Here is a 10,000-nt window from a genome sequence, read left to right on the forward strand (position 1 = left end):
TATAAATCTGAGCGCACCCGTGGTAAGTTGTGAGTTTTAGAAATTACAATGCAACTATGTAGTTGATAGTCTGAACCTAGCATTAGATTACGGAAATGGCCAACTATGAACATGTACTGAATTTACCTTCGGCGTCGATTTCCACAGTGTGCGCCATCTTGTCGTGTTCCGCCAGTTCCTGGAATGTATAAAACGTGATGATGACGACAGTGGTGATGATATTGGTCACCTGGGGTCAAAATTGGCTGAAAGTCCTGCCGGACATTCGGCCCTGCAAACTACGACTTGCCGGACGGAATCAAAACCTGCAGAATTTTAAAATGGCGTACACGCCTGACCTGCTTGCCATATTCATTCATTCGTTCGTTCATTCATTCATTCATAAAGGTATTCTGTTCAGGCCGAATGAGCGTACGAGAAAGGGGGTGGGGGTGGAAGGAGGGGGGGGGGGGCAAAAATGTGTGTCAGAATGATAAAATTCGGGCAGAAATTACATAGATATTCGGGCCAAATGTGCTAATCCGAGACCTTTTTCATCGTTCTACATTTTTAATTAGTTGTAATCCATGTAAAAATACGTAGTGATTCGTGACCAACCCTATATTGCTGTTTAGCAGTAATGCTAATATGAATTCAGGGCTGTCTTAAACATACACACCGTGGAATCTCGGAGAATGTGCCCAGGGCATTCGTGTTGGAATCTTCAGTGGATGTAAGCACGAGTTAAATGGTTGGGCGATTGATTGAATATGAATTACTGTTGTTATCCAGATTCATCATTTTCGTTTAATTCGGCCAAAAGCCCCACCCACCCAAAAAAAAGAAAGGAAAAAAAAGTTTAAAAAGTGGTTTCCTGTGATGACTCTGTGTCAGAATTGACCCCTCCGTACGGCGTGATTGACAACCGCGCTAGACCAGTCATATGTTTCGCGGTTCAAAAACCGCGGGCCCAAATTTGCTTGGACGCCATTAGGTTAGACAACATAATGTTTTTCGATGTGTAACGTTTTTTGTATAGTTAGCATGGGCGTCATTGGCAAGGAAAAAGTGTGGGGGGGGGGGGGGGGGGGACAATTGGGTTCTAACAATATTTCGTGCGACTAATCGCGAGCGCCCTAGGCGTGAAGCGACTCTAGGGGGTCGGGGGGAAAATTTTGAAAAATGAAGGTCATTGTGGCTGTCTGAGAACATTATTTAGAGTAAAGTGTGGGGGGGGGGACATCAGATATTCTGCCCCCCCCACTGCTAAAAGTGTGGGGGGGGGACATGTCACCCCCGTCCCCCAACAAATGACGCCCATGATAGTTAGCATTAAAATTAGTTAAAATAATTGTCTCCTCCAACTGAATTATAATCATAGTAAACATATACTTCTGCTGACAAGTGTTAACAGCGATCACAACTATGCGGAGCCTACGATTGACGTAAAATCAGTGTTTTCCTGCGAAACCGTCACATGGTATTGAAAGTGAAGTTTTGCCGAAATTCATCAAAATTCAACTGATATATAAATTCTACGAAGGTAAGAGTTTAAGAATCACTTTCCCTCCAATGTAATGGAATTTATTGACTCATTTAATCAATCTTCGATGTATATATTGTCGTTAAGAATCCGTCGTTAAACTGCACACAGTCAGACGAATGGCCAAAATAAAAGTTTTGGCAAGACTTCCGATCGTTCCAGCATTAGCTTAAGTTAGGTTTAGGGTTAGTGATAGTATTAACAAGCATGCTGGAACGTTTGGAAGTCTAATCTTCTTTTTTTTCCTTTTCTTTTTGTTTGCGTGTGTGTATGTGCTTGTGTGTGTGGGGGGGGGGGGGGGGGGGGGGGTGAGGGAGTAACCTATTCTCGGAACCGGCGTGACGTCACACGGCCTAGTTACCGATCATCCAGGTCTTTGGGGGTGAAGCAAAGCCTTAGTGATTACTGGTTTACATAGAATAAAGTTATCGTATTAACTTTTTACATGCCTTACATATTGTCATTTATTTTCTGTAGCTAACACATAGTTGCAATACGTCTTATGTGTATTATAACAGCTTGGGTTGCCATATAAGAGAAACGAACAACGAGAATCTGAATTAGTATAATCTATATTTAGTACCGATGTGTTTCCGTGTACTTTGAATGTCGTGGGGACAGGACAGGTTGGGCAGAATATAATTTTTGTTGATGCAATTTTCAGGTAATGTTAATTATAAATTTTAACAATTTTGAAATGATAAGATAATTATTAATATAATAATTATCATGTGGGCTACAATATATATAATTGTATTTATAATAAAATTTGTATGCATGATTAAGTTAATTATTTTTATGATTTAATAATTATTTTATTTCCAAATAATATGTAATAATTAAACAATGGCAAAGTTGTTACTTTACAAGTTCAAAATTACAATAGTATTATTGTCATATCTTATTATATAGATGTATTGGCAACAGTATAATGTTCCACTGAATACATTCTTTTATTCTTAAAACAAAATACAGTTTCTTGAAATAATGAAATGCTTTTGTTTTTACAGATTGCAAAATTACCACATGATGTTGCCCTTCCTTACCGGTTGAATGCAGGCAACAAAAAATTGCAATAATAAAATATAGCCATCCTCAGACCTTGACATCTAGGGGGAGCAATATCTCTCACTACTTACCCATCACACCTGAGATTAGTTTCAAGGAGAATAATATATAGTTTCCTTTGGCATGTGAATTTATATACATGTAGTATCAATATGGTAATATTTTAAATTGCCCCCCATAAACTACATTAGGGAGCAAATAATCAGTTCCCTCAGTTATTTTCATGTCGAGGTCTACAACCTAATAAAACATAAGTGTTACCTCGTGGAACAAACATGCAAATGTTTTAATAATAGTGTTTAACCTGGTATATTTAGTAATAAAACACAAAAACTTACCTGAGTAAATAATGGTTAATATTTATATGTATAATATTGGTGTTGTTTTATATCTAGTCACAATGGATATTGCAGATATTTTCTTGTTCAGTCTTGTGCTGTATTGGAATTGTTATTGCAGTTCAATTTAAGTAATATCTACAAAACTAATTTTTAATAGTATACAGCTGAAGAAAGGAGGCAAATATGGTTGTTAATAAACTGATCTATATCGGTATGCCTTCTACTAGACTACACATATTTAACCTAAGTTGCTTTTAACCCGGGTTAAGTTACCTCATGTAGATGCACTTATGTAGCATATTCAAGGAAAATATATGAATGAGATAGTTAAATGCTGTATTCTCCATGTCAAACAGTGTTTTCAAAATGGAAAACAAATATCAGATATGCAGTTGACCATTCATTTTATTGCAGGTAATTTCTAAAGCAGATTACACACACAAACACACACACACACACACACAAACACACACTGAACTGTAGAATACCATGAAACTACATATATATGTAAAAAGGTAAGTCCTCAAACTTGAACAAGTAAAATGTACAAATGTACCACAACCACCAAATTACATTGATCCACAATAGAATAGATTTATGTATATGTATGTGTATTGTTTTCCCTAGCTTGTTTTAGAAGGTGCAGCACCATGCCTCAATAGTCTAGCACCATCTTGCCTTAATCAGCACCATGCTGCCCTGAGATTAAATAGCCTTTTTCACTAATTAATTCTAAAATTGCCTTTATAAAACACCCCAAAAGGTATTATTAATTAATAAAATATGCCTTTTACATCTTTTGCCATTCATTTATTAAAGCAACCACATAAATTACATTAATGTTTATTTCAATTAATTTGTGTGTATTTTTAATGAAAAAAAAGTGCCCCTAAAATGGTGAAAATGCCCCAAAAGTGTTTGGTCTACCATGCCTTTACACATTTTATTGATTTCCCTAGAAATGTGGCATATATATATATATATATACTGAAACAAAGGCACACACATTATTTACCCTCTGCACCAAAGTACCGGTAAATACTAAACACACGGAGGGGGGGGGGGGGGGGGATGACCTATATTTTCTTACTGCAGGCTTGCTACAGACACATTTGCAAAAAAAAAAAAAATTAAAATTAAAGTTTAAAAAAGAATTTAGGCCTATATTATAATTATTATATGGTAGTAATTTAGCAGTATAAACTTTTATTTTAAAATTAAAAAATAAATAAGATGTAGTAGCTGTGGTATAGCAAAATAAATACAAGTATAGATAATATCCAAGCAACTAAGATTAAATGAAAAATAAAGACCACACAAATTTAATGATAAAGGAATATACTCTTTATTCAAGAACTGGATGCATCGTTTTGTTTGGGTATTTTTTTCATGGAAGACGATGGAATTGTGTATTTTATTTACAGTATAATGTGGGATTTTTATCACTGCACATGCTTTAACCATTTTGTTTGCTAAATTAATCTCTGTTGGTGTCAACAAGCAACAACATTAAAGTCAACGTAGTCACATTCTGTGAGGGAAGCCATGGTATTCCATCAGGTTTGTCGTTTTAATGACCCTACCCACAAGCGGCGCCTAGTCTCTTCTTTTGGAAATTTGTAAAACGATATTTTTTTTAACATCATGTTATGGTTTATGCAGCCAACTGCACAACATGTGTTGGGCATTGTCACCGTTAACTGTTGTAAATGATCGACCAAAGTTGCCTCATTTCACTATCAAACCATACGTAACTAAGGAGAAGAAGCTTCACCGCGTCACGTGATAAACAATGGCGGCAAGGGGTCGAAGTACCCGTATGTTCGGTTCCGAGAATATGGTTGTGAACTTTAGGGGTATAAGGACGTATTGTCTGGAAAGTTATAAATTAGGCAAATTTTATGTAGGGACCCTGAAATGTTTTGAAGCAAAAAAATAAAAATAAAATAATGGTGATTTTTTGCAGTCGGAACAGATCTGCTGGTTACGGTTTCTCGGTTTGATTCGATTTAAGCTAGTGCATCACGACTAGTATATCAAAGGCTGTGGTATGTGCTATTCTGTCTGTTGGGTGGTGTATATATATATATATATATATATATATATATATATATATATATATATATATATATATATATATATATAAAAAATACCTGGCTACTAATGTAGCAGGTTTGCACTTTAGACTATACATGTCAAAAGTACAAAATATTTGACATCCAATAGCTGATGATTAATAATTCAGTATGCTCTAGTGGTGTCTTTAAACAAAACAAACTTTAACTTATCCATTAGTCCCCCTCCACCCCACCCCTCAATTAAAACAACCCAATTTTACCATAATATGTATTAAAACAATTCCTCACCTAACAGCAGATCAGTTACCAATCTTGGGTAATTTATAATAAATACTGGTAAGACATTTTATTATTCCTTTATTGTTATTCTTAGAATTTTCAACTTAATGGTTTCTGCCAGAGGCTACTGAGGTTAAACTTGTATACCCTAAAATGTTGGAAATTAATAGATATATATTTTAATGTTTAGATAAATGATAGTAAAAGAACTGCAGTTTATAAATGGTCATGTGCTAGAAATGTAATGTCCTAACCCTAATTTCAAAACATTTCAAAACCATAACCACCTAGATGAGGCACTTACATCTGTTTTGTTTTTATTACCTACCCTAAATATGATTTTCTTTTGGAGACTGTAGTTATATTTTTCATCATTATTTTATACCCCATATTTTAGCTAAGCATAGGCATTTTTCTTCTTGCACATGTCATCTTACATGTAGCTTTGTGCAACTTTCTAATAGAAATCAAATAACATCATCAAAGTTAAATACATTGTTCACTACTTTTCTTAATTTACTGCAATACTTTTTAATTTTATACTTTGTTTAGTCACATTGATTTTGTTTCCTGTTAAAAAAAATGTTTTCCTAAAATTAAATTAAACTTTAAATTAATACAACAATATATAATTAAGTTACAGACTAATGTACTTCTTTAAATGGATGTGAAATACTTCACATGGTTTTTTTTTATATTTCAGCAACTGGACCAATGGATGTGGAGTCATTGATTAGATGTCGAAAATGAGATTCTGAAGACAAACTATTAAACAAATTACATTGCATCTTGATATTGAGAACAGAATGATAGAAATAATAGAACAGTTTCATCTGATATGTGAAAGAAAAACTGGGGCAGGGGATGAAATTGCTGCTGAAAATGAAACACTTTCAACAATTTCATTTAATACAATATATTGTGTGTGTGTGTGTGTGTGTGTGTGTGTGTGTGTGTTTGACATATTGCTGCTCAGGAGTAATTCAGAACTTCAAGACTTGGGATTCAGTTTGACACCACCCATCAAATGGTAATCCTTAATTGCTCAGTTGACTACAAGTTTCGAGGATAATGATTTGGAGATGGAAAGAAAATGTTTTATTTAACGACGCACTCAACACATTTTATTTACAGTTATATGGCGTCAGACATATGGTTAAGGACCACACAGATTTTGAGAGGAAACCCGCTGTCGCCACTACATGGGCTACTCTTCCGATTAGCAGCAAGGGATCTTTTATTTGCACTTCCCACAGGCAGGATAGCACAAACCATGGCCTTTGTTGAACCAGTTATGGATCACTGGTCGGTGCAAGTGGTTTACACCTACCCATTGAGCCTTGTGGCGCACTCACTCAGGGTTTGGAGTCGGTATCTGGGTTAAAAATCCCATGCCTCGGCTGGGATCCGAACCCAGTACCTACCGGCCTGAAGACCGATGGCCTACCACGACGCCACCGAGGCCGGTGATTTGGAGATGGATGCCACAGATACATTTTTGAATAAATATATTTACCTGTACCACATTGCATGGGGATTAATATGTAAAGACCCTCTCTTTGAGAAAAAAGAAAATCTTAGGAAGTATTCTCATAATAAATATTAAACAAATTGTGCAAACTGCAATCTGTGGTTTAGTTTCATGTTATGTATATATATAATTTTGCCTCTTTTATATATATATATATATATATATACTCTTCAAAAGAAGAAACGCAAAACCACATTGTCGTAACATTTGGAGAATTGATTTAATTATTGAATGGTGAGTCCGATAATTACCAAATGTTGCAGGATTGTTCACAATTCACTCTAGTCCATTGTGAGTAAGTGATAGGACACACCACCAAGGTCAAGGTCATCTGGAGTCAATACCGGGTGTGGCCTCCGCGTGTGTTGACAACTGCCTGGCACCGCCTGCCCATTGAAGCAACCAGAGTACGGATGACGTCCCGGGGGATGGTGGCCCACTCGGCCTGCAAGGCTGCTGCCAGCTCGGGCAGGGTCTGGGGCTGTGGTTGTCGCTGTCGGAGGCGTCGGTCCAACTCGTCCCATAGATGCTCAATTGGGTTCAAATCCGGTGATATCGATGGCCAAGGAAGGACATTAATGTTGTTCTGTAGGAAAGCCGTTGTGAGACGTGCTGTGTGAGGCCTGGCGTTGTCATGTTGGAACACTGCGTTGGCGTTGGCCATAACTGGAACGATGTGTGGCCGGAGGATCTGGTCAATGTAGCCTTGTGCATTCAGGTTGCCCTGCACATGGACCAGGTCAGTTCTGCCAGTGTGTGAGATGGCTGCCCACACCATGACACTACCCCCGCCGAATCTGTCCACTTCCTGCACGCAGTTTGCCGCATAACGTTCACCACGACGCCTATACACGCGACATCTTCTATCATGACGTCGGAGCAGAAATCGGGACTCGTCACTGAACCACACCTGTCTCCATCGCAGTTGAGGCCATTGTCGATGAATCTGGCACCACTGCAGTCGGAGTCGACGGTGTTGTGGTGTTAAGATGACACCTCGAACTGGACGTCTGGCACGAATTCCTACCTCACGTAGGCGGTTCCGTACGGTCTGGTCGGATATCCTGCGCAAACCTGGTATTGCTGCGGCTATGGAGGTGGCAGTAGTCAATCGTTCCCGAAGGTGGCGTACCCGGATGTAACGGTCCTGCCCGGGGGTAGTGACCCGTGGTCGACCGGATCTAGGGAGGTCACGTGTTGATCCATGTTGCTGGTAACGGTCCCACAGTCTGGAGATGGTGCTTGGGGACACATAGAATGCCCTGGCAACGGCCGTTCTGGATTCGCCTGCGTCTAGTCGGCCGATGGCATTGTTTCTCTGCGGTTCACTGAGACGTGGCATGTCCTGGATTGTAAACTGTCGGCCAGATACAGAGGCCAGGCAAGCGAACACCCTGCACTTTTATACTGTCGGTGTTCATGTTGCACGTGCAGACAACGCACGTGCAGTGGTGACATGGTTTGCACGTGGCTGCGTTTTTGCGAATATTCACATTTTGGAACTTTATTGTACAGTAGCTGCGTTTTATCGAATGTAACCGTGGGAATGTGTTTGGGACATGCAATGACCTTATATTCACAAAGCATGAACCGGTAGGAAACATAAAATCGGAGTTATAACCCATTTGTACCCTTTTGCGTTTCTTTTTTTGAAGAGTATATGTATATTGATTAATATAGTGTACAGTAATTTGAAATAACTGTATAACGTGACCATTACATAAGATTCACATTATTTTTTATAGAACACAAAATACATGTACAAACTAAGCACTACATAAAACGGTGTTTCGAGCATGAATAATGTCGCTACGTACTGTTTCAGTCCTACTTTTGTTCTACGTTTTCCTACTTTTGTCCTTCATGTTCTATATTTTTATTCCTAATTGTGTCCAACTTTTTCAAAAGGGTGCGCAAGACAGCCTGATTTTATAAAGAAGGGATGGGGCACCCAAACGTAAACAGCCCTAATATGTCTTGTCAGAACGGAGATGGGCCAAAATGTCAGTATACATAACTGGAGGGCCAAAGATGTGGTCCCCACCAACCCACCCTCTGGCTTTACCAGTTGTGAATTATTATTTTTTTTTTTATTTTTTTTTTTTTTAAATTTCGTGTCGAGGCCGCGCATTTTATTCTCTTGTTCCTCGGCATATCGGGATTCCATTAATATAAAAGTCGAACAATTCTGACAAGAAAAACGAGCAAAGGATGTTTTAAATGTTCTTTTGGTTGCATTCGAAGTTCACTTCCGGGTTCTTGTACTTCGATAAAATTTACTGAAACTGAAGTAAAAATGGTTTCGTCGATTTAAATCACGTTGTCATCGTAAATGTACCCTGTAGTGAAATACTTTAATGTCTCCTCTTGTCGGCTTTTTATTTAAACAACGATATTTGTAAATAAATTAAGGCAAAAACGTAATCGACAGATCGGTTAATTTTGCTATCGACCTATGCGAATTGGCAGCCATTATTGAAAGTTTGTCTAACCTTGCATCATGTGTCACGGTGGGCGTGGTTAACTCGTCATACGGAGGGGTCAATTACCAAATCAATGTTGGACATCCAGTGATTAATAATCAATTTGCTTTAGTGGTGTCTTTAAACAAAATAAACTTTTAAGTTTCATTATACATACACAATTTGTGAATTACGCATCACACGTTTCCAAGAGAAAGTACGGTAATCTATGTGTACATTACGAGACGCGTGTTACTTTCATAGATCTATATATCTTTACAAAACGTCAGGATTTGAGTGAATATATTTTGTGTTTTGTTATTCTTTAACGTGTTTTTAAAAACCTACTTTAATGAGACGCATAATTTCCTCACAATCCGTCGACGTAGCCAGTCGAATGGAAAACTGTGCCATAGTGGTGGTTTATCTTGACGAGTTTTCTCCCTTCGTCCATTCACGCTGGCTATCCACTGATATTTGTATTGATATGTAGGTCAGTATGGAACACGATAGCCTGACCTGGTTTCAATGATTTAGCGTGGGAATTTCCAGTCCGGAATAACCACCGACCGTGACAAACTATACCGAATATTTCTGTATCTGTAAAGTTTTACTGCATGTCTCTGTAACAGCCACTGAACATAAGATATAAAATATAAAACAGACACCAGTAGCGGATTTAGAAAATCCATTTTTTTTTTTGGGGGGGGGGGGGGGGG

At 38.0% G+C, this 10,000-nt stretch overlaps 1 protein-coding gene across 2 annotated transcripts in view; it reads right to left on the reverse strand.

Annotated features, from left to right (window-relative positions):
- Positions 1–10,000, reverse strand: part of LOC121368072 (thialysine N-epsilon-acetyltransferase-like) — a 17,011-nt gene that overhangs the window by 5,305 nt on the left and 1,706 nt on the right. Inside the window, exons 1-2 of one of the 2 annotated variants that reach the window (XM_041492604.1) lie at positions 9,630–9,770; positions 127–178 (exon numbers count right to left, since the gene is read on the reverse strand). In XM_041492604.1, the coding sequence (XP_041348538.1) occupies positions 127–178; positions 9,630–9,695 (118 nt within the window). In that variant the 5' untranslated portion in view covers positions 9,696–9,770. Of the gene's footprint in view, positions 1–126; positions 179–9,629; positions 9,771–10,000 lie in introns of those variants that run through there. The other variant, XM_041492614.1, reaches the window with a different exon arrangement.

Source organism: Gigantopelta aegis, chromosome 1 (genome assembly GCF_016097555.1).
Source record: "Gigantopelta aegis isolate Gae_Host chromosome 1, Gae_host_genome, whole genome shotgun sequence".
Lineage (NCBI taxonomy): Eukaryota > Metazoa > Mollusca > Gastropoda > Neomphalida > Peltospiridae > Gigantopelta > Gigantopelta aegis.